Source organism: Leptinotarsa decemlineata, unplaced genomic scaffold, assembly GCF_025532065.1.
Source record: "Leptinotarsa decemlineata unplaced genomic scaffold, Ldec_3_MD MMD2_P_RNA_scaffold_4, whole genome shotgun sequence".
NCBI lineage: Eukaryota > Metazoa > Arthropoda > Insecta > Coleoptera > Chrysomelidae > Leptinotarsa > Leptinotarsa decemlineata.
In genome coordinates, this window is record NW_027412531.1 from 1 (window position 1) to 25,498 (window position 25,498).

Sequence of the window (25,498 nt, forward strand, 5' to 3'; positions counted from 1 at the left end):
CTTTGAATGAATTTCACGCAATTCGAAATATTTCACTCCTGTATCTTACGTGAAAATAACTGAAAAATTGAAGTCAGACATAAATGTGTGTGAAAGTTTCACTTTCATATGCGAGTGTAAACAAATACCTCCTCACACTTCTGCACTCCTGATACTCAATTTTTCAATTTCCGTAAATCACTGCTGGTTATTCCAACTTTGAATGAATTTCACGCAATTCGATAATATTTTCACTCCTGTATCTTACGTGAAAATAACTGAAAAAATGAAGTCAGACATAAATGTGTGTGAAAGTTTCACTTTCATATGCGAGTGTAAAAAACTACCTCCTCACACTTTCTGCACTCCTGATACTCAATTTTTCAAATTTCCGTAAATCAATGCTGGAACTGGTTATTCAACTTTGAATGAATTTCACGCAATTCGAAATATTTCACTCCTGTATCTTACGTGAAAATAACTGAAAAATTGATGTCAGACATAAATGTGTGTGTGAAAGTTTCACTTTCATATGCGAGTGTAAAAATAATACCTCCTCACACTCTGCACTCCTGATACTCAATTTTTCAAATTTCCGTAAATCATTGCTGGATCTGGTTATTAAACTTTGAATGAATTTCACGCAATTCGAAATATTTCACTCCTGTATCTTACGTGAAAATAACTGAAAAATTGATGTCAGACTAAATGTGTGTGAAAGTTTCACTTTCATATGCGAGTGTAAAACAAATACCTCCTCACACTTCTGCACTCCTGATACTCAATTTTTCAATTTTCCGTAAATCATTGCTGGATCTGGTTATTAAAACTTTGAATGATTTTCACGCAATTCGAAATATTCCACTCCTGTATCTTACGTGAAATAACTGAAAATTGAAGTCAGACATAAATGTGTGTGAAAGTTTCACTTTCATATGCGAGTGTAAAAAAATACCTCCTCACACTTCTGCACTCCTGATACTCAATTTTTCAAATTTCGTAAATCATTGCTGGATCTGGTTATTAAATTTGAATGAATTTCACGCAATTCGAAATATTTCACTCCTGTATTTTACGTGAAAATAACTGAAAAATTGAAGTCAGACATAAATGTGTGTGAAAGTTTCACTTTCATATGCGAGTGTAAAACAAATACCTCCTCACACTTCTGCACTCCTGATACTCATTTTTTCAAATTTCCGTAAATCAATGTGGATCTGGTTATTCCAACTTTGAATGAATTTCACGCAATTCGAATATTTCACTCCTGTATCTTACGTGAAAATAACTGAAAAATATCAGTCAGACCTAAATGTGTGTAATGTTGCACTTTCATATGCGAGTGTAAAACAATACCTCCTCACACTTCTGCACTCCTGATACTCAATTTTTCAAATTTCCGTAAAATCACTGCTGCTTATTTCCAACTTGAATGAATTTCACGCAATTCGAAATATTTCACTCCTGTATCTTACGTGAAAATAACTGAAAAATTGAAGTCAGACATAAAGTGTGTGAAAGTTTCACTTTCATATGCGAGTGTAAAAAACAAATATCTCCTCACACTTCTGCACTCCTGATACTCAATTTTTAAAATTTCCGTAAATCATTGCTGGATCTGGTTATTAAACTTTGAATGAATTTCACGCAATTCGAAATATTTCACTCCTGTATCTTACGTGAAAATAACTGAAAAATTGAAGTCAGACATAAATGTGTGTGAAAGTTTCACTTTCATATGCGAGTGTAAAACAAATACCTCCTCACACTTCTGCACTCTGATACTCAATTTTCAAATTTCCGTAAATCACTGCTGGTCTGGTTATTAAAACTTTGAATGAATTTCACGCAATTCGAAATATTTCACTCCTGTATCTTACGTGAAAATAACTGAAAAATTGAAGTCAGACATAAATGTGTGTGAAAGTTTCACTTTATATGCGAGTGTAAAACAAAATACCTCCTCACACTTCTGCACTCCTGATACTCTTTTTTAAAATTTCCGTAAATCATTGCTGATCTGGTTATTAAAACTTTGAATGAATTTCACGCAATTCGGAATATTTCACTCCTGTTCTTACGTGAAAATAACTGAAAAATTGAAGTCAGACATAAATGTGTGTGGAAAGTTTCACTTTCATATGCGAGTGTGTAAAACAAATACCTCCTCACACTTCTGCACTCCTGATACTCAATTTTTAAAATTTCCGTAAATCATTGCTGGATCTGGTTATTAAAACTTTGAATGAATTTCACGCAATTCGAAATATTTCACTCCTGTATCTTACGTGAAAATAACTGAAAAAATTGAAGTCAGACATAAATGTGTGTGAAAGTTTCACTTTCATATGCGAGTGTAAAACAAATACCTCCTCACACTTCTGCACTCCTGATACTCAATTTTTCAAATTTCGTAAATCACTGCTGGAATGGTTATTCCAACTTTGAATGAATTTCACGCAATTCGAAATATTTCACTCCTGTATCTTACGTGAAAATAACTGAAAAATTGAAGTCAGACATAAATGTTGTGAAAGTTTTCACTTTCATATGCGAGTGTAAAACAAATACCTCCTCACACTTCTGCACTCCTGATACTCAATTTTTCAATTTTCGTTAATCACTGCTGGATCTGGTTATTCCAACTTTGAATGAATTTCACGCAATTCGAAATATTTCACTCCTGTATCTTACGTGAAAATAACTGAAAAATTGAAGTCAGGCATAAATGTGTGTGAAAGTTTCACTTTCATATGCGAGTGTAAAACAAAACCTCCTCACACTTCTGCACTCCTGATACTCAATTTTTCAAATTTCCGTAAATCATGCTGGATCTGGTTATTCCAACTTTGAATGAATTTCACGCAATTCGAAATATTTCACTCCTGTATCTTACGTGAAAATAACTGAAAAATTGCAGTCAGGCATAAATGTTGTGAAAGTTTCACTTTCATATGAGTGTGTAAAAACAAATACCTCCTCAACTTCTGCACTCCTGATACTCAATTTTTCAAATTTCCGTAAATCACTGCTGGTTATTCCAACTTTGAATGAATTTCACGCAATTCGAAATATTTCACTCCTGTATCTTACGTGAAAATAACTGAAAAATTGAAGTCAGGCCTAAATGTTGGTAAGTTTCACTTTCATATGCGAGTGTAAAACAGACCTCCTCCTCACACTTCTGCACTCCTGATACTCAATTTTTCAAATTTCCGTAAATCATGTGATCTGGTTATTATCCAACTTTGAATGAATTTCACGCAATTCGAAATATTTCACTCCTGTATCTTACGTGAAAATAACTGAAAAATTGAAGTCAGACATAAATGTGTGTGAAAGTTTCACTTTCATATGCGAGTGTAAAAACAAAACCTCCTCACACTTCTGCACTCCTGATACTCAATTTTTCAAATTTCGTAAATCACTGCTGGATCTGGTTATTCCAACTTTGAATGAATTTCACGCAATTCGAAATATTTCACTCCTGTATCTTACGTGAAAATAACTGAAAAATTGCAGTCAGGCCTAAATGTTGGTATGTGTTTGCACTTTTCATATGAGAGTGTAAAACAAATACCTCCTCACACTTCTGCACTCCTGATACTCAATTTTTCAAATTTCCGTAAATCACTGCTGGTTATTCCAACTTTGAATGAATTTCACGCAATTCGAAATATTTCACTCCTGTATCTTACGTGAAAATAACTGAAAAATTGAAGTCAGGCATAAATGTTGGTTAAGTTTCACTTTCATATGCGAGTGTAAAACAAATACCTCCTCACACTTCTGCACTCCTGATACTCAATTTTTCAAATTTCCGTTAATCACTGCTGGATCTGGTATTCCAACTTTGAATGAATTTCACGCAATTCGAAATATTTCACTCCTGTATCTTACGTGAAAATAACTGAAAAATTGAAGTCAGACATAAATGTGTGTGAAAGTTTCACTTTCATATGCGAGTGTAAAACAAATACCTCCTCACACTTCTGCACTCCTGATACTCAATTTTTCAAATTTCCGTAAATCACTGCTGGATCTGGTTATTCCAACTTTGAATGAATTTCACGCAATTCGAAATATTTCACTCCTGTATCTTACGTGAAAATAACTGAAAAATTGAAGTCAGACATAAATGTGTGTGAAAGTTTCACTTTCATATGCGAGTGTAAAACAAATACCTCCTCACACTTCTGCACTCCTGATACTCAATTTTTCAAATTTCCGTAAATCACTGCTGGTTATTCCAACTTTGAATGAATTTCACGCAATTCGAAATATTTCACTCCTGTATCTTACGTGAAAATAACTGAAAAATTGAAGTCAGACATAAATGTGTGTGAAAGTTTCACTTTCATATGCGAGTTAAAACAAATACCTCCTCACACTTCTGCACTCCTGATACTCAATTTTTCAAATTTCCGTAAATCACTGCTGGATCTGGTTATTCAACTTTGAATGAATTTCACGCAATTCGAAATATTTCACTCCTGTATCTTACGTGAAAATAACTGAAAAATTGAAGTCAGACATGAATGTGTGTGAAAGTTTCACTTTCATATGCGAGTGTAAAACAAATACCTCCTCACACTTCTGCACTCCTGATACTCAATTTTTCAAATTTCCGTAAATCACTGCTGGTTATTCCAACTTTGAATGAATTTCACGCAATTCGAAATATTTCACTCCTGTATCTTACGTGAAAATAACTGAAAAATTGAAGTCAGACATAAATGTGTGTGAAAGTTTCACTTTCATATGCGAGTGTAAAACAAATACCTCCTCACACTTCTGCACTCCTGATACTCAATTTTTCAAATTTCCGTAAATCACTGCTGGATCTGTTATTCCAACTTTTGAATGAATTTCACGCAATTCGAAATATTTCACTCCTGTATCTTACGTGAAAATAACTGAAAAATTGAAGTCAGACATGAATGTGTGTGAAAGTTTCACTTTCATATGCGAGTGTAAAACAAATACCTCCTCACACTTCTGCACTCCTGATACTCAATTTTTCAAATTTCCGTAAATCACTGCTGGTTATTCCAACTTTGAATGAATTTCACGCAATTCGAAATATTTCACTCCTGTATCTTACGTGAAAATAACTGAAAAATTGAAGTCAGACATAAATGTGTGTGAAAGTTTCACTTTCATATGCGAGTGTAAAACAAATACCTCCTCACACTTCTGCACTCCTGATACTCAATTTTTCAAATTTCCGTAAATCACTGCTGGTTATTCCAACTTTGAATGAATTTCACGCAATTCGAAATATTTCACTCCTGTATCTTACGTGAAAATAACTGAAAAATTGAAGTCAGACATAAATGTGTGTGAAAGTTTCACTTTCATATGCGAGTGTAAAACAAATACCTCCTCACACTTCTGCACTCCTGATACTCAATTTTCAAATTCCGTAAATCACTGCTGGATCTGGTTATTCCAACTTTGAATGAATTTCACGCAATTCGAAATATTTCACTCCTGTATCTTACGTGAAAATAACTGAAAAATTGAAGTCAGACATAAATGTGTGTGAAAGTTTCACTTTCATATGCGAGTGTAAAACAAATACCTCCTCACACTTCTGCACTCCTGATACTCAATTTTTCAAATTTCCGTAAATCACTGCTGGTTATTCCAACTTTGAATGAATTTCACGCAATTCGAAATATTTCACTCCTGTATCTTACGTGAAAATAACTGAAAAATTGAAGTCAGACATAAATGTGTGTGAAAGTTTCACTTTCATATGCGAGTGTAAAACAAATACCTCCTCACACTTCTGCACTCCTGATACTCAATTTTTCAAATTTCCGTAAATCACTGCTGGATCTGGTTATTCCAACTTTGAATGAATTTCACGCAATTCGAAATATTTCACTCCTGTATCTTACGTGAAAATAACTGAAAAATTGAAGTCAGACATAAATGTGTGTGAAAGTTTCACTTTCATATGCGAGTGTAAAACAAATACCTCCTCACACTTCTGCACTCCTGATACTCAATTTTTCAAATTTCCGTAAATCACTGCTGGATCTGGTTATTCCAACTTTGAATGAATTTCACGCAATTCGAAATATTTCACTCCTGTATCTTACGTGAAAATAACTGAAAAATTGAAGTCAGACATAAATGTGTGTGAAAGTTTCACTTTCATATGCGAGTGTAAAACAAATACCTCCTCACACTTCTGCACTCCTGATACTCAATTTTTCAAATTTCCGTAAATCACTGCTGGTTATTCCAACTTTGAATGAATTTCACGCAATTCGAAATATTTCACTCCTGTATCTTACGTGAAAATAACTGAAAAATTGAAGTCAGACATAAATGTTGGTATGTTTCACTTTATATGCGAGTGTAAAACAAATACCTCCTCACACTTCTGCACTCCTGATACTCAATTTTTCAAATTTCCGTAAATCATTGCTGGATCTGGTTATTCCAACTTTGAATGAATTTCACGCAATTCGAAATATTTCACTCCTGTATCTTACGTGAAAATAACTGAAAAATTGAAGTCAGACATAAATGTGTGTGAAAGTTTCACTTTCATATGCGAGTGTAAAACAAATACCTCCTCACACTTCTGCACTCCTGATACTCAATTTTTCAAATTTCCGTAAATCATGCTGGATCTGGTTATTCCAACTTTGAATGAATTTCACGCAATTCGAAATATTTCACTCCTGTATCTTACGTGAAAATAACTGAAAAATTGAAGTCAGGCATAAATGTTGGTATAAGTTTCACTTTCATATGCGAGTGTAAAACAAATACCTCCTCACACTTCTGCACTCCTGATACTCAATTTTTCAAATTTCCGTAAATCACTGCTGGTTATTCCAACTTTGAATGAATTTCACGCAATTCGAAATATTTCACTCCTGTATCTTACGTGAAAATAACTGAAAAATTGAAGTCAGACATAAATGTGTGTGAAAGTTTCACTTTCATATGCGAGTGTAAAACAAATACCTCCTCACACTTCTGCACTCCTGATACTCAATTTTTCAAATTTCCGTAAATCATTGCTGGATCTGGTTATTCCAACTTTGAATGAATTTCACGCAATTCGAAATATTTCACTCCTGTATCTTACGTGAAAATAACTGAAAAATTGAAGTCAGACATAAATGTGTGTGAAAGTTTCACTTTCATATGCGAGTGTAAAACAAATACCTCCTCACACTTCTGCACTCCTGATACTCAATTTTTCAAATTTCCGTAAATCACTGCTGGATCTGGTTATTCCAACTTTGAATGAATTTCACGCAATTCGAAATATTTCACTCCTGTATCTTACGTGAAAATAACTGAAAAATTGAAGTCAGACATAAATGTGTGTGAAAGTTTCACTTTCATATGCGAGTGTAAAACAAATACCTCCTCACACTTCTGCACTCCTGATACTCAATTTTTCAAATTTCCGTAAATCATTGCTGGATCTGGTTATTCCAACTTTGAATGAATTTCACGCAATTCGAAATATTTCACTCCTGTATCTTACGTGAAAATAACTGAAAAATTGAAGTCAGACATAAATGTGTGTGAAAGTTTCACTTTCATATGCGAGTGTAAAACAAATACCTCCTCACACTTCTGCACTCCTGATACTCAATTTTTCAAATTTCCGTAAATCATTGCTGGATCTGTTTATTCCAACTTTGAATGAATTTCACGCAATTCGAAATATTTCACTCCTGTATCTTACGTGAAAATAACTGAAAAATTGAAGTCAGACATAAATGTGTGTGAAAGTTTCACTTTCATATGCGAGTGTAAAACAAATACCTCCTCACACTTCTGCACTCCTGATACTCAATTTTTCAAATTTTCGTAAATCACTGCTGGATCTGGTTATTCCAACTTTGAATGAATTTCACGCAATTCGAAATATTTCACTCCTGTATCTTACGTGAAAATAACTGAAAAATTGAAGTCAGGCATAAATGTTGGTATGTGTTGCACTTTTATATGAGAGTGTAAAACAAATACCTCCTCACACTTCTGCACTCCTGATACTCAATTTTTCAAATTTCCGTAAATCACTGCTGATCTGGTTATTCCAACTTTGAATGAATTTCACGCAATTCGAAATATTTCACTCCTGTATCTTACGTGAAAATAACTGAAAAATTGCAGTCAGGCCCAAATGTGTGTGAAAGTTTCACTTTCATATGCGAGTGTAAAACAAATACCTCCTCACACTTCTGCACTCCTGATACTCAATTTTTCAAATTCCGTAAATCACTGCTGGATCTGGTTATTCCAACTTTGAATGAATTTCACGCAATTCGAAATATTTCACTCCTGTATCTTACGTGAAAATAACTGAAAAATTGAAGTCAGACATAAATGTTGGTATGTGTTCACTTTTATATGCGAGTGTAAAACAAATACCTCCTCACACTTCTGCACTCCTGATACTCAATTTTTCAAATTTCCGTAAATCACTGCTGGTTATTCCAACTTTGAATGAATTTCACGCAATTCGAAATATTTCACTCCTGTATCTTACGTGAAAATAACTGAAAAATTGAAGTCAGGCCTAAATGTTGGTATGTGTTGCACTTTTATATGCGAGTGTAAAACAAATACCTCCTCACACTTCTGCACTCCTGATACTCAATTTTTCAAATTTCCGTAAATCACTGCTGGATCTGGTTATTCAAACTTTGAATGAATTTCACGCAATTCGAAATATTTCACTCCTGTATCTTACGTGAAAATAACTGAAAAATTGAAGTCAGACCAAATGTGTGTGAAAGTTTCACTTTCATATGCGAGTGTAAAACAAATACCTCCTCACACTTCTGCACTCCTGATACTCAATTTTTCAAATTTTCGTAAATCACTGCTGGATCTGGTTATTCCAACTTTGAATGAATTTCACGCAATTCGAAATATTTCACTCCTGTATCTTACGTGAAAATAACTGAAAAATTGCAGTCAGGCCTAAATGTTGGTAAGTGTTGCACTTTTATATGCGAGTGTAAAACAAATACCTCCTCACACTTCTGCACTCCTGATACTCAATTTTTCAAATTTCCGTAAATCACTGCTGGTTATTCCAACTTTGAATGAATTTCACGCAATTCGAAATATTTCACTCCTGTATCTTACGTGAAAATAACTGAAAAATTGAAGTCAGCCTAAATGTTGTGTGTGTTGCACTTTATATGAGAGTGTAAAACAAATACCTCCTCACACTTCTGCACTCCTGATACTCAATTTTTCAAATTTCCGTAAATCACTGCTGGATCTGGTTATTCAAACTTTGAATGAATTTCACGCAATTCGAAATATTTCACTCCTGTATCTTACGTGAAAATAACTGAAAAATTGAAGTCAGACATGAATGTGTGTGAAAGTTTCACTTTCATATGCGAGTGTAAAACAAATACCTCCTCACACTTCTGCACTCCTGATACTCAATTTTTCAAATTTCCGTAAATCACTGCTGGATCTGGTTATTCCAACTTTGAATGAATTTCACGCAATTCGAAATATTTCACTCCTGTATCTTACGTGAAAATAACTGAAAAATTGAAGTCAGACATAAATGTGTGTGAAAGTTTCACTTTCATATGCGAGTGTAAAACAAATACCTCCTCACACTTCTGCACTCCTGATACTCAATTTTTCAAATTTCCGTAAATCACTGCTGGTTATTCCAACTTTGAATGAATTTCACGCAATTCGAAATATTTCACTCCTGTATCTTACGTGAAAATAACTGAAAAATTGAAGTCAGACATAAATGTGTGTGAAAGTTTCACTTTCATATGCGAGTTTGAAACAAATACCTCCTCACACTTCTGCACTCCTGATACTCAATTTTTCAAATTTCCGTAAATCACTGCTGGATCTGGTTATTCCAACTTTGAATGAATTTCACGCAATTCGAAATATTTCACTCCTGTATCTTACGTGAAAATAACTGAAAAATTGAAGTCAGACATGAATGTGTGTGAAAGTTTCACTTTCATATGCGAGTGTAAAACAAATACCTCCTCACACTTCTGCACTCCTGATACTCAATTTTTCAAATTTCCGTAAATCACTGCTGGTTATTCCAACTTTGAATGAATTTCACGCAATTCGAAATATTTCACTCCTGTATCTTACGTGAAAATAACTGAAAAATTGAAGTCAGACATGAATGTGTGTGAAAGTTTCACTTTCATATGCGAGTTTGAAACAAATACCTCCTCACACTTCTGCACTCCTGATACTCAATTTTTCAAATTTCCGTAAATCACTGCTGGATCTGGTTATTCCAACTTTGAATGAATTTCACGCAATTCGAAATATTTCACTCCTGTATCTTACGTGAAAATAACTGAAAAATTGAAGTCAGACATGAATGTGTGTGAAAGTTTCACTTTCATATGCGAGTGTAAAACAAATACCTCCTCACACTTCTGCACTCCTGATACTCAATTTTTCAAATTTCCGTAAATCACTGCTGCTTATTCCAACTTTGAATGAATTTCACGCAATTCGAAATATTTCACTCCTGTATCTTACGTGAAAATAACTGAAAAATTGAAGTCAGACATAAATGTGTGTGAAAGTTTCACTTTCATATGCGAGTTTGAAACAAATACCTCCTCACACTTCTGCACTCCTGATACTCAATTTTTCAAATTTCCGTAAATCACTGCTGGTTATTCCAACTTTGAATGAATTTCACGCAATTCGAAATATTTCACTCCTGTATCTTACGTGAAAATAACTGAAAAATTGAAGTCAGACATAAATGTGTGTGAAAGTTTCACTTTCATATGCGAGTGTAAAACAAATACCTCCTCACACTTCTGCACTCCTGATACTCAATTTTCAAATTCCGTAAATCACTGCTGGATCTGGTTATTCCAACTTTGAATGAATTTCACGCAATTCGAAATATTTCACTCCTGTATCTTACGTGAAAATAACTGAAAAATTGAAGTCAGACATAAATGTGTGTGAAAGTTTCACTTTCATATGCGAGTGTGAAACAAATACCTCCTCACACTTCTGCACTCCTGATACTCAATTTTTCAAATTTCCGTAAATCACTGCTGGTTATTCCAACTTTGAATGAATTTCACGCAATTCGAAATATTTCACTCCTGTATCTTACGTGAAAATAACTGAAAAATTGAAGTCAGACATAAATGTGTGTGAAAGTTTCACTTTCATATGCGAGTGTAAAACAAATACCTCCTCACACTTCTGCACTCCTGATACTCAATTTTTCAAATTTCCGTAAATCACTGCTGGATCTGGTTATTCCAACTTTGAATGAATTTCACGCAATTCGAAATATTTCACTCCTGTATCTTACGTGAAAATAACTGAAAAATTGAAGTCAGACATAAATGTGTGTGAAAGTTTCACTTTCATATGCGAGTGTAAAACAAATACCTCCTCACACTTCTGCACTCCTGATACTCAATTTTTCAAATTTCCGTAAATCACTGCTGGATCTGGTTATTCCAACTTTGAATGAATTTCACGCAATTCGAAATATTTCACTCCTGTATCTTACGTGAAAATAACTGAAAAATTGAAGTCAGACATAAATGTGTGTGAAAGTTTCACTTTCATATGCGAGTGTAAAACAAATACCTCCTCACACTTCTGCACTCCTGATACTCAATTTTTCAAATTTCCGTAAATCACTGCTGGTCATTCCAACTTTGAATGAATTTCACGCAATTCGAAATATTTCACTCCTGTATCTTACGTGAAAATAACTGAAAAATTGAAGTCAGGCCTAAATGTTGGTATGTGTTCACTTTATATGAGAGTGTAAAACAGATACCTCCTCACACTTCTGCACTCCTGATACTCAATTTTTCAAATTTCCGTAAATCATTGCTGGATCTGGTTAATAAAACTTTGAATGAATTTCACGCAATTCGAAATATTTCACTCCTGTATCTTACGTGAAAATAACTGAAAAATTGAAGTCAGACATAAATGTGTGTGAAAGTTTCACTTTCATATGCGAGTGTAAAACAAATACCTCCTCACACTTCTGCACTCCTGATACTCAATTTTTCAAATTTCCGTAAATCAATGCTGGATCTGGTTATTCCAACTTTGAATGAATTTCACGCAATTCGAAATATTTCACTCCTGTATCTTACGTGAAAATAACTGAAAAATATCAGTCAGGCCTAAATGTTGGTAATGTTGCACTTTCATATGAGAGTGTAAAACAAATACCTCCTCACACTTCTGCACTCCTGATACTCAATTTTTCAAATTTCCGTAAATCACTGCTGCTTATTCCAACTTTGAATGAATTTCACGCAATTCGAAATATTTCACTCCTGTATCTTACGTGAAAATAACTGAAAAATTGAAGTCAGACATAAATGTGTGTGAAAGTTTCACTTTCATATGCGAGTGTAAAACAAATACCTCCTCACACTTCTGCACTCCTGATACTCAATTTTTCAAATTTCCGTAAATCATTGCTGGATCTGGTTATTAAAACTTTGAATGAATTTCACGCAATTCGAATATTTCACTCCTGTATCTTACGTGAAAATAACTGAAAAATTGAAGTCAGACATAAATGTGTGTGAAAGTTTCACTTTCATATGCGAGTGTAAAACAAATACCTCCTCACACTTCTGCACTCCTGATACTCAATTTTTCAAATTTCCGTAAATCACTGCTGGATCTGGTTATTAAAACTTTGAATGAATTTCACGCAATTCGAAATATTTCACTCCTGTATCTTACGTGAAAATAACTGAAAAATTGAAGTCAGACATAAATGTGTGTGAAAGTTTCACTTTCATATGCGAGTGTAAAACAAATACCTCCTCACACTTCTGCACTCCTGATACTCAATTTTTCAAATTTCCGTAAATCATTGCTGGATCTGGTTATTAAAACTTTGAATGAATTTCACGCAATTCGAAATATTTCACTCCTGTATCTTACGTGAAAATAACTGAAAAATTGAAGTCAGACATAAATGTGTGTGAAAGTTTCACTTTCATATGCGAGTGTAAAACAAATACCTCCTCACACTTCTGCACTCCTGATACTCAATTTTTCAAATTTCCGTAAATCATTGCTGGATCTGTTTATTAAAACTTTGAATGAATTTCACGCAATTCGAAATATTTCACTCCTGTATCTTACGTGAAAATAACTGAAAAATTGAAGTCAGACATAAATGTGTGTGAAAGTTTCACTTTCATATGCGAGTGTGAAACAAATACCTCCTCACACTTCTGCACTCCTGATACTAAATTTTTCAAATTTTCGTAAATCACTGCTGGATCTGGTTATTCCAACTTTGAATGAATTTCACGCAATTCGAAATATTTCACTCCTGTATCTTACGTGAAAATAACTGAAAAATTGCAGTCAGGCCTAAATGTTGGTATGTGTTGCATTTTCATATGAGAGTGTAAAACAAATACCTCCTCACACTTCTGCACTCCTGATACTCAATTTTTCAAATTTCCGTAAATCACTGCTGGATCTGGTTATTCAAACTTTGAATGAATTTCACGCAATTCGAAATATTTCACTCCTGTATCTTACGTGAAAATAACTGAAAAATTGCAGTCAGGCCCAAATGTGTGTGAAAGTTTCACTTTCATATGCGAGTGTAAAACAAAACCTCCTCACACTTCTGCACTCCTGATACTCAATTTTTCAAATTCTCGTAAATCACTGATGGATCTGGTTATTCCAACTTTGAATGAATTTCACGCAATTCGAAATATTTCACTCCTGTATCTTACGTAAAAATAACTGAAAAATTGCAGTCAGGCCTAAATGTTGGTATGTGTTGCACTTTATATGAGAGTGTAAAACAGATACCTCCTCACACTTCTGCACTCCTGATACTCAATTTTTCAAATTTCCGTAAATCACTGCTGGTTATTCCAACTTTGAATGAATTTCACGCAATTCGAAATATTTCACTCCTGTATCTTACGTGAAAATAACTGAAAAATTGCAGTCAGGCCTAAATGTTGGTATGTGTTGCACTTTTATATGAGAGTGTAAAATAGATACCTCCTCACACTTCTGCACTCCTGATACTCAATTTTTCAAATTTCCGTTAATCACTGCTGGATCTGGTTATTCAAACTTTGAATGAATTTCACGCAATTCGAAATATTTCACTCCTGTATCTTACGTGAAAATAACTGAAAAATTGCAGTCAGGCCCAAATGTGTGTGAAAGTTTCACTTTCATATGCGAGTGTAAAACAAAACCTCCTCACACTTCTGCACTCCTTATACTGAATTTTTCAAATTTTCGTAAATCACTGATGGATCTGGTTATTCCAACTTTGAATGAATTTCACGCAATTCGAAATATTTCACTCCTGTATCTTACGTAAAAATAACTGAAAAATTGCAGTCAGGCCTAAATGTTGGTATGTGTTGCACTTTATATGAGAGTGTAAAATAGATACCTCCTCACACTTCTGCACTCCTGATACTCAATTTTTCAAATTTCCGTAAATCACTGCTGGTTATTCCAACTTTGAATGAATTTCACGCAATTCGAAATATTTCACTCCTGTATCTTACGTGAAAATAACTGAAAAATTGCAGTCAGGCCTAAATGTTGGTATGTGTTGCACTTTTATATGAGAGTGTAAAATAGATACTTCCTCACACTTCTGCACTCCTGATACTCAATTTTTCAAATTTCCGTTAATCACTGCTGGATCTGGTTATTCAAACTTTGAATGAATTTCACGCAATTCGAAATATTTCACTCCTGTATCTTACGTGAAAATAACTGAAAAATTGAAGTCAGACATGAATGTGTGTGAAAGTTTCACTTTCATATGCGAGTGTAAAACAAATACCTCCTCACACTTCTGCACTCCTGATACTCAATTTTTCAAATTTCCGTAAATCACTGCTGGATCTGGTTATTCCAACTTTGAATGAATTTCACGCAATTCGAAATATTTCACTCCTGTATCTTACGTGAAAATAACTGAAAAATTGAAGTCAGACATGAATGTGTGTGAAAGTTTCACTTTCATATGCGAGTGTAAAACAAATACCTCCTCACACTTCTGCACTCCTGATACTCAATTTCTCAAATTTCCGTAAATCACTGCTGGTTATTCCAACTTTGAATGAATTTCACGCAATTCGAAATATTTCACTGCTGTATCTTACGTGAAAATAACTGAAAAATTGAAGTTAGACATAAATGTGTGTGAAAGTTTCACTTTCATATGCGACTTTGAAACAAATACCTCCTCACACTTCTGCACTCCTGATACTCAATTTCTCAAATTTCCGTAAATCACTGCTGGATCTGGTTATTCCAACTTTGAATGAATTTCACGCAATTCGAAATATTTCACTCCTGTATCTTACGTGAAAATAACTGAAAAATTGAAGTCAGACGTGAATGTGTGTGAAAGTTTCACTCTCATATGCGAGTGTAAAACAAATACCTCCTCACACTTCCGCACTCCTGATACTCAATTTTTCAAATTTCCGTAAATCACTGCTGGTTATTCCAATTTTGAATGAATTTCACGCAATTCGAAATATTTCACTCCTGTATCTTACGTGAAAATAACTGAAAAATTGAAGTCAGACATGAATGTGTGTGAAAGTTTCACTTTCATATGCGACTTTGAAACAAATACCTCCTCACACTTCTGCACTCCTGATACTCAATTTCTCAAATTTCCGTAAATCACTGCTGGATCTGGTTATTCCAACTTTTAATGAATTTCACGCAATTCGAAATATTTCACTCCTGTATCTTACGTGAAAATAACTGAAAAATTGAAGTCAGACATGAATGTGTGTGAAAGTTTCACTTTCATATGCGAGTGTAAAACAAATACCTCCTCACACTTCTGCACTCCTGATACTCAATTTCTCAAATTTCCGTAAATCACTGCTGGTTATTCCAACTTTGAATGAATTTCACGCAATTCGAAACATTTCACTGCTGTATCTTACGTGAAAATAACTGAAAAATTGAAGTTAGACATAAATGTGTGTGAAAGTTTCACTTTCATATGCGACTTTGAAACAAATACCTCCTCACACTTCTGCACTCCTGATACTCAATTTTTCAAATTTCCGTAAATCACTGCTGGTCATTCCAACTTTGAATGAATTTCACGCAATTCGAAATATTTCACTGCTGTATCTCACGTGAAAATAACTGAAAAATTGAAGTCAGACATAAATGTGTGTGAAAGTTTCACTTTCATATGCGAGTATAAAACAAATACCTCCTCACACTTCTGCACTCCTGATACTCAATTTTCAAATTCACGTTGATCACTGCTGGATCTGGTTATTCCAACTTTGAATGAATTTCACGCAATTCGAAATATTTCACTCCTGTATCTTACGTGAAAATAACTAAAAAATTGAAGTCAGACATAAATATCTGTGAAAGTTTCACTTTCATATGCGAGTGTGAAACAAATACCTCCTCACACTTCTGCACTCCTGATACTCAATTTTTCAAATTTCCGTAAATCACTGCTGGTTATTCCAACTTTGAATGAATTTCACTCAATTCGAAATATTTCACTCCTGTATCTTACGTGAAAATAACAGAAAAATTGAAATCAGACATAAATGTGTGTGAAAGTTTCACTTTCATATGCGAGTGTAAAACAAATACCTCCTCACACTTCTGCACTCCTGATACTCAATTTTTCAAATTTCCGTAAATCACTGCTGGATCTGGTTATTCCAACTTTGAATGAATTTCACGCAATTCGAAATATTTCACTCCTGTATCTTACGTGAAAATAACTGAAAAATTGAAGTCAGACATAAATGTGTGTGAAAGTTTCACTTTCATATGCGAGTGTAAAACAAATACCTCCTCACACTTCTGCACTCCTGATACTCAATTTTTCAAATTTCCGTAAATCACTGCTGGATCTGGTTATTCCAACTTTGAATGAATTTCACGCAATCCGAAATATTTCACTCCTGTATCTTACGTGAAAATAACTGAAAAATTGAAGTCAGACATAAATGTCTGTGAAAGTTTCACTTTCATATGCGAGTGTAAAACAAATACCTCCTCACACTTCTGCACTCCTGATTCTCAATTTTTCAAATTTCCGTAAATCACTGCTGGTCATTCCAACTTTGAATGAATTTCACGCAATTCGAAATATTTCACTCCTGTATCTTACGTGAAAATAACTGAAAAATTGTAGTCAGGCCTAAATGTTGGTATGTGTTGCACTTATATATGAGAGTGTAAAATAGATACTTCCTCACACTTCTGCACTCCTGATACTCAATTTTTCAAATTTTCGTTGATCACTGCTGGATCTGGTTATTCCAACTTTGAATGAATTTCACGCAATTCGAAATATTTCACTCCTGTATCTTAAGTGAAAATTACTGAAAAATTGATGGTTGGTTATTCCAACTTTGAATGAATTTCACGCAATTCAAAATATTTCACTCCTGTATCTTACGTGAAAATAACTAAAAAATTGAAGTCAGACATAAATGTCTGTGAAAGTTTCACTTTCATATGCGAGTGTAAAACAAATACCTCCTCACACTTCTGCACTCCTGATTCTCAATTTTTCAAATTTCCGTAAATCACTGCTGATTATTCCAACTTTGAATGAATTTCACTCAATTCGAAATATTTCACTCCTGTATCTTACGTGAAAATAACAGAAAATTTGAAATCAGACATAAATGTGTGTGAAAGTTTCACTTTCATATGCGAGTGTAAAACAAATACCTCCTCACACTTCTGCACTCCTGATACTCAATTTTTCAAATTTCCGTAAATCACTGCTGGATCTGGTTATTCCAACTTTGATTGAATTTCACGCAATTCGAAATATTTCACTCCTGTATCTCACGTGAAAATAACTGAAAAATTGAAGTCAGACATGAATGTGTGTGAAAGTTTCACTTTCATATGCGAGTGTAAAACAAATACCTCCTCCCACTTCTGCACTCCTGATACTCAATTTTTCAAATTTCCGTAAATCACTGCTGGATCTGGTTATTCCAACTTTGAATGAATTTCACGCAATTCAAAATATTTCACTCCTGTATCTCACGTGAAAATAACTGAAAAATTGAAGTCAGACATAAATGTGTGTGAAAGTTTCACTTTCATATGCGAGTGTAAAACAAATACCTCCTCCCACTTCTGCACTCCTGATACTCAATTTTTCAAATTTCCGTAAATCACTGCTGGATTTGGTTATTCCAACTTTGAATGAATTTCACGCAATTCGAAATATTTCACTCCTGTATCTTACGTGAAAATAACTAAAAAATTGCAGTAAGGCCTAAATGTTGGTATGTGTTGCACTTTCATATGAGAGTGTAAAACAAATACCTCCTCCCACTTCTGCACTCCTGATACTCAATTTTTCAAATTTCCGTAAATCACTGCTGGATCTGGTTATTCCAACTTTGAATGAATTTCACGCAATTCAAAATATTTCACTCCTGTATCTCACGTGAAAATAACTGAAAAATTGAAGTCAGACATAAATGTGTGTGAAAGTTTCACTTTCATATACGAGTGTAAAACAAATACCTCCTCACACTTCTGCACTCCTGATACTCAATTTTTCAAATTTCCGTTAATCACTGCTGGATCTGGTTATTCCAACTTTGAATGAATTTCACGCAATTCGAAATATTTCACTCCTGTGTCTTACGTGAAAATAACTGAAAAATTGAAGTCAGACATGAATGTGTGTGAAAGTTTCACTTTCATATGCGAGTGTAAAACAAATACCTCCTCATACTTCTGCACTCCTGATACTCAATTTTCAAAATTTCCGTTAATCACTGCTGGATCTGGTTATTCCAACTTTGAATGAATTTCATGCAATTCGAAAAATTTCATTCCTGTATCTTACGTGAAAATAACTGAAAAATGGCAGAAGAATAGTGGAATTGCGTAACAAATACTTAGAACGAATAACTAAATATAGACAAGAACGACAAATTTCCTATTTGGATGAAACTGTGTGTAACACTCAACACACAGTTACGAAAGAGTGGACTGATGGTTCAAGAATGTGTACGCCAACAAGCCTGCAAACAAAGGATCGCGACTAATCATTGTGCATTGCGGATGAAGTAAAGGATGGGATCCGAATTCTTTGAAGTTATGAAAAAAAATAGAGTACTGCAATGTTGACTAGCATAAGAACATGGAAGCTAATATTTTCGAGGAATGGTTTGAAAACACCGATCCCAAATTTGGATGCGATGACATTTGACATGTTTTTGATTACGATCGTCAAATTTATCATAGAACAAAGAACGACAATCATAGGTATACGTCAATGCGTCACTGTGATTGGTGTCATCATGTGAATGTGGATCACAGAACTATAACTTAGAGAAGAATGGCTATTCTTTATGAATAAAACACTTGCACTAGTAGATGACACATAAGGTTGGTGAGTTTGCGCAAATGAACTCAAGTAAGAACCGTACTACTTTTTAGAACAATATTAAGAGCTGCTAAAAAATAGGAGGTTGAATATGTCTATCTAATTTTACACTAAATCACGTATTACATTTTAAAACAAGGAATTATTTGTTATTTTTATTTAAGAACCAAAGTTTGAAATCATTTTTTATTTAAATCATATAACATTTGATTTTAATTTAAATATTACACTATATTTGATGTTTTTTGATTCGATTAAAAATAATGATCACACTCTCACCGAGTGATACAGTACTTATAACATAAACACTTATGACAAAAATGCAATTGAAATAATTTTAAAACAATGAATACTTTCCTACACAGTGGGATCTGGTAAATGCCAGAGGAAAAAATTACTTCCCTGGCTAATACCACGACAGACATTGGATTACATGCATCGGTTGTTTTTCATCAGGCATTGATTTCAAACATAATTTTGTTCAGAAAATAAAAATCCCCTTTTACATTCAAATTAATTAATCATTATATTAATATCTATGTACACATAATGTAACTACGTTTTATTATAAACGTTCTTCAATTGTCCACGTGGTATGAACTATCAAGGTTTACCTTAAAAGGTCGAAGTATAATAAAAACATCTTTAGCAACTTACATTTCCGGTTGACAGCTGAGCACTTAGGCAAGTTCTAATTTTGAAAATAAACTTTCATTGAGGCAGTTTTTATTTTTGTTGTAAGCAGACTTTTCAACTCATTTCATATTTTGTTGCTGATGCTTGATAACGATATTCTTCACTTAGTACTGCAGACTAAATATACATAATTGAAATTAAACAAATTTATATTTCTGATTTGAAAAAGTATTGGTCGAAAATGATTTACTTATTTAATGATCGAATATGATTTGTTATTTTGTTGATTATCAAAAATTATCGATATTTATTTCATTTTTTGAAATAATGTGGGTGGAGGTATGAGAGAAAAAGAGAAAACAATGAATGTACAACATAAATGCTTTAATATACTAGGTAACAGAATTAAAAAAAAATATCCAAAGTGAGTTTACAGCTCAAATATTTCGAAGGATTATCATATAGCTGCTGTCATCAGATGAACAAGGTGAATTCAAAGTCTTACTGGTGATTAAATAAAATTAATTTTCTCAGAGTTTTTCTCATAGGTTGACCTCTGATTTTGTAGCTTTGAGATTTTGCCACACTGAACAATCTTATTTTTAAATATGATAAAGTCAATGTTTTGATAATTCTTGAAATGTGGTTTTCTTCGAGAGTAAGACTGTAAATTATGGTCTGCAATATCGTTGAATAAACGTTTATATAACAGTTTAGAATGAACTCCAGCTACAAAAGTTTGCAAGAAATTCGCCTCTTCAGGTACCTCATTCTTCGTTATCCAAAACATTCTTCTGAGCATCTTTTCCACTTCATTACAAACTGAGATAGTGCTCTCTGAAGAATGGTTAGGGTTCCCCATCGCTTTCGCAGAAGAAGTTTTAAACTATTATGTTCCAAATTAGTATCATACAGACACTCAATGCACACAGAACACTCAATCACATTATTTGAATATCACATGATTGTAGAGGAACCTGTGTTCCGTTTATTTTCTCCGTGGTACAGAGAATATTTGTTTCATCTTGGGCTGGGCAATTACCATTCATGTTTTTTTTATGTCATGATGAAGAAGTAAACGTCTATATGAAAGAAAAAATTGGAATGCAGATTGATTGTTATTCCAACCATTACGAGATCTGAAAATGAAAAATAGTGTAATAATTCAGGTTCCTCATTACTTGGGTATGTGTAGAATTCTCTTTAGTGCAAATTCAGTATTCATTAATCAGGGCATCATTCAACACCACAAGCCCTTAGTGAGTTGACACCATTAGTAAAGGAAAAAGATGCAAAATCTGACATGAAACCAGAGAATGTTTTTTCAAGTAATTCACATGCATTAGTACTCAATACATTCTTTTTGCTGACGAAATCAACAACTTCCTTCAAATGAGTAACTTTTTTCCTTAGTCTTTTAGTTTTCTCCTTTTCTAATTGGCGTTGGTACCTCAAGTCCTGATTTTTTTTCCTTTCGTTCATGTATTTAGTTTTGAACTTATCAGGAAAAGAACTGAAAAAATTGTTTGATATATAGGGGAGGGTAGGTACGTTTGGGACGTAGGTATGTGTGGGACACCCTCATTAAATAGGAAACTTTTGAATTTACCGCTTTAATGTCTTGACACATGGTTACCACCATTGCAGCCATTCCTAAAACGAAGTTAGAAGTTCACATGTGGTTTTACTGTTCAACAGGTGGAATTATTCAATTTAGTGGGTCAAAAAGTAAATTTCTAACTACCAGCAGTTGTTTTTATTGTTAAGGACCATATCTGCTGACCAAGTTAGGTAAGTGAGTCTTAATATTTGTATACTACAGCAAACGATTATATCTACATTTGAATTTTATACACATAACCTATGTTTTTTAAAATCAGCTTTGAAATATTCATTGCTCAGTAGGTACGTTTGGGTCACAAGCTGGTAGGTATGTTTGGGACGAGCCAAATGTCCCAAACATACCTACATGCACTGTCCAAAACATACCTACTGTATTTTTAGCGTATACAAATACAGTTTATAGATGCTGATTTGCTCACTTTGGGGAGGTATATCGAAATACCTGTTTTCTTACTTTTCAGATAAAAATGCCGAGCATTTATCAAAAAAATCAGGCGCAGAATTAAAGCGGAAACCACGAAAAACCCTGAATTTTGATAGTTATCCAGAGGGCTTATTCAGATGTTGTTGACAATGGAAAATCAATAAGAACCGCTGCAAAAGATTATGATGTCCCAAAGTCAACACTAGCCAGATACGTCAAAGCAAGAAACTTACCCGATAGTTCCACTTTCGATTCTGTACATACAAGTAAACAGATTTTCACAGAGGCCGAAGAAGATCATTTAGCCACCTATTTGATCAAAGCAAGCCATATGCACTATGGTCTCGATTTGAAGCAGACGAAAGAACTGGCTTACCAGTTTGCCATTGCCAACAAAAAAACTGTTCCAGAAACTTGAGAAATTAACAAAACAGCAGGAAAATTTTGGCTTTTAGGTTTTTTCCACAAACACCCAAATCTTTCATTACGAAAACCTGAGGCTACCAGCCTGTCAAGAGCCACAAGTTTTAATAGGAAGAATGTGCCTGAATTTTTTGAGAAGTTAGAAGCGTTGTATGCAAGGTACAATTTTGACCCATCTCAAGTTTTCAATATTGATGAAACTGGGTTTACTACAGTCCAGAACCCCGGGAAAATAATTGCAGAAAAGGGAAAAAAACAGGTCGGTAAGGTAACATCTGCGGAGAGGGGGTCCTTAGTCAATGTTTGCTGTGCTATAAATGCTATTGGGAATTCAGTACCGCTCTTCTTTATTTTTCCAAGGGTCAATTTTAGGGACTATATGCTGAAAAATGCACCACATGGGTCTGCTGGGACAGCGTCGCCATCGGCTGGATTATATGAAACATTTTGCTGCCAATGTTAGTTCGTCCAAAGAAAAGCCTATATTAGACAATCACGAAAGCCATATTTCGATAGATGTTATCAATTTTTCAAGAGAAAATGGTATCCATATACCAACATTACCACTGCACTGCAGCAACAAACTCCAGCCATTGGACGTATCCGTATTCTACGCTTTCAAACGTTTCTATAATAATGAAGCTGATAAGTGGATGATGAATAACCCAGGAAAGACTATCACCATTTATGAAATTGCTGAACTAGTTGGGAAAGCATATTCCCCAGCATTCAGCAAATCTAATATAGAGAGCGGTTTTTCCCAAACAGGAATTTATCCGTGTAATGCAGATATTTTTACAGACATTGACTTTCTTTCTTCATCCGTAACAGATCGTCCAGTTCCAAATGAACCCAACACCGATGGCATGTCTAATTCTACCGCGATAACTGAAGATTTAGCTGTTGTTGGTTCTTCAAAAGCAGGTGATGGAAACGGAAACCCGACATTTTTGTTTCACCGGAGTTAGTCCGCCCCTATCCAGTAGCGCCTCCAAGAAAGAAGACCACTGCTGGTCGAAAACCAGGCCGCACCTGAATATTAACAGACACTCCAGAGAAGCTGGAGATAGAAGAAAACATTAAAGCAAAAATGATGAAGAATACCAAGAGGCAAGTATTTAATGAACCAAATACTAGCAAAGCCACTACTAATAAGAAAGGAAGCAAGAGAAAAGCTGATACTTCTTCATCATCATCGGAAGAGGATCAGGAGGTATTGTTTGAAGAAAGTGATCAGTCTCCCTATGAAGAAGAAGTACCTTCCGATGAAAATGAAGAGGAATTCAGTGGTTTTAAAATAAAGGACTTTGTTATTGTCAAGTTCTTTATAAAACATAATGGTACCTTTGTTCACTATATCGGTCAAATTATAGAAAAAAACAGTGGAAATTCTGAAGAAGGAGGTTTTTCAGTTAAATTTTTGAGGAGACGCGGAATTTCCAACGTTTTTTCTTATCTTTTAATAGATGATATTCAAAATGTTATTGAAAGTGGTATAGTGAAACGTGTCTCTATGGTTACTGGACAGCGTAATTATTTTAAGTTTCATTGAAACAGCCTTAACGTTTCTAATTTACGATAAATTTTGGCTATTTTATATGTTCCTGGGAATATATAGTTATCTGTACTTTAGATTTTATCCAAAAACTGTATTGTCCCTAACATACCTACTTGCTGCCTACAGGTGGTATGTTTGGGACATATTTTGGGGAAAGCTTAAAATGTTTGTACTTACTATAATTACTTTTAGGCAAATGTGTTCATTATTCCTAATTGTTGACAATAAAGCAGTTAGTCGAAAGATAAGTCAAAAATTGTTAATAGAGGTTTTCTGTCCACAAAAAGTACATTTATGTCCAGAGTGTCCCAAATATACCTACCTTCAAAGCAAAGGAAGAAACGTTCTATATTAGATATATGGAAAATGAGGCGTTTTGAAAAAATATCTCAATCCAATATTATATACTACCGAATTCCTATATTTATGAAAATACTGACGCATATGTATGGAATATCTTGACCAGCTTTCTATTTCTCTTTTGAACTCCCTTCAGTCCAGCACTATCAGCAGAACTCCTGTAATTCAAGACAATATTATATTTCTGTCATGAACTGAAATGCAAATATGAATAAATCATGTCTCTTTGAAAAAATAATTTCGAGTATATGAAAACAATATATACTCACTGACTCACATTGTCACAGATTTTGATGGAGCTGAATTACTGGATGAAACATTGCCTTCGCCCATTTTTGAATCAATATTTGCTGGATTTAGGTCTCTGAAAAAAAGAAAGTGATGCAAGTAAGTCTTCACATGATGTTTTCACACCTCAAAACGGGTCTTGATGAAACTGTATCCGACTGTGACCTGCAAGTAAGGTTTTTTTTGTAGAAATAGTTTTGGAAATTGCGTCCGTTTTCAGTAAGATTCTTTTCTTTTTCCTGAGAAAATCAGATTTCGCAAAGGGTCTAGAACATATCACATTTAATGGGCTGGACTCCTTCCAATTGCTGTTAGCCAAAAGAAAAACGACGTTTGCCAAGACTAAAACTGAAAATTACAAAAAAAAGTATGCATCTGTAGATGTTTTTCAATTGCAATCATTAAAAAGGTTCAATAAATAATCAAGTACGGTTCTGTTAAAATAAAAATCTTACCGATGAAAAGAGATTCCTGCAATGTTTCCTTTACTTTGACACGACCAAACAAAACAAGTATTAGGCATTTTCAATAAAGTTCAGTTTGCATAAAAATTAATAACTTGCAACACACACACCAAATAATAAATTTATAATAATCAGCATTCAACTGCAGCTTGTCAATTCAAATAACAGTCAAGAAACGCTACTGCGCAAACTCGCCATCCTCTTGTGGCACCCACCAGTGCAAGTGTTTTATTCATACAGAATAGCCATTCTCCTCTAAGTTATAGTTCTGTGATGTGGTTTCACCCCGGTTC

The 25,498-nt window shown here is 34.1% G+C and overlaps 1 protein-coding gene across 2 annotated transcripts; it reads right to left on the reverse strand.

The window, feature by feature from the left end:
* Positions 1 to 20,453: 20,453 nt before the first annotated feature.
* On the reverse strand, positions 20,454 to 25,406 carry LOC111516955 (uncharacterized). 2 transcript variants are annotated; one of them, XR_012468422.1, is made up of 4 exons: positions 25,197 to 25,406; positions 24,723 to 24,817; positions 24,505 to 24,611; positions 20,454 to 21,204 (listed from the first exon to the last, which is right to left on the reverse strand). XR_012468422.1 is itself a non-coding variant. In XM_074186604.1 (4 exons), exons 1-4 carry the CDS (start codon positions 25,262 to 25,264, stop codon positions 21,111 to 21,113), a joined length of 327 nt encoding a protein of 108 aa, XP_074042705.1. In that variant the 5' UTR covers positions 25,265 to 25,406; the 3' UTR covers positions 20,454 to 21,110. The 2 variants fall into 2 exon arrangements, 1 of the variants encoding a protein (XP_074042705.1); XM_074186604.1 differs by having other exon boundaries at positions 24,534 to 24,611; positions 24,731 to 24,817.
* Between the last annotated feature and the right edge of the window lie 92 nt (positions 25,407 to 25,498).

What these genes read in the sequence shown, in the direction of transcription:
- LOC111516955 (XM_074186604.1), bottom strand. Translation starts at nt 25,264, where the DNA reads ATGCCTAATACTTGTTTTGTTTGGTCGTGTCAAAGTAAAGGAAACATT. An exon ending in GCAGGAATCTCTTTTCATCG is followed by an intron (nt 24,818 to 25,196) that starts GTAAGATTTTTA and finishes TCTTTTTTTCAG; the next exon opens with AGACCTAAATCCAGCAAATA. An exon ending in AAGATATTCCATACATATGC is followed by an intron (nt 21,205 to 24,533) that starts GTCAGTATTTTC and finishes TTTCATTTTCAG; the next exon opens with ATCTCGTAATGGTTGGAATA.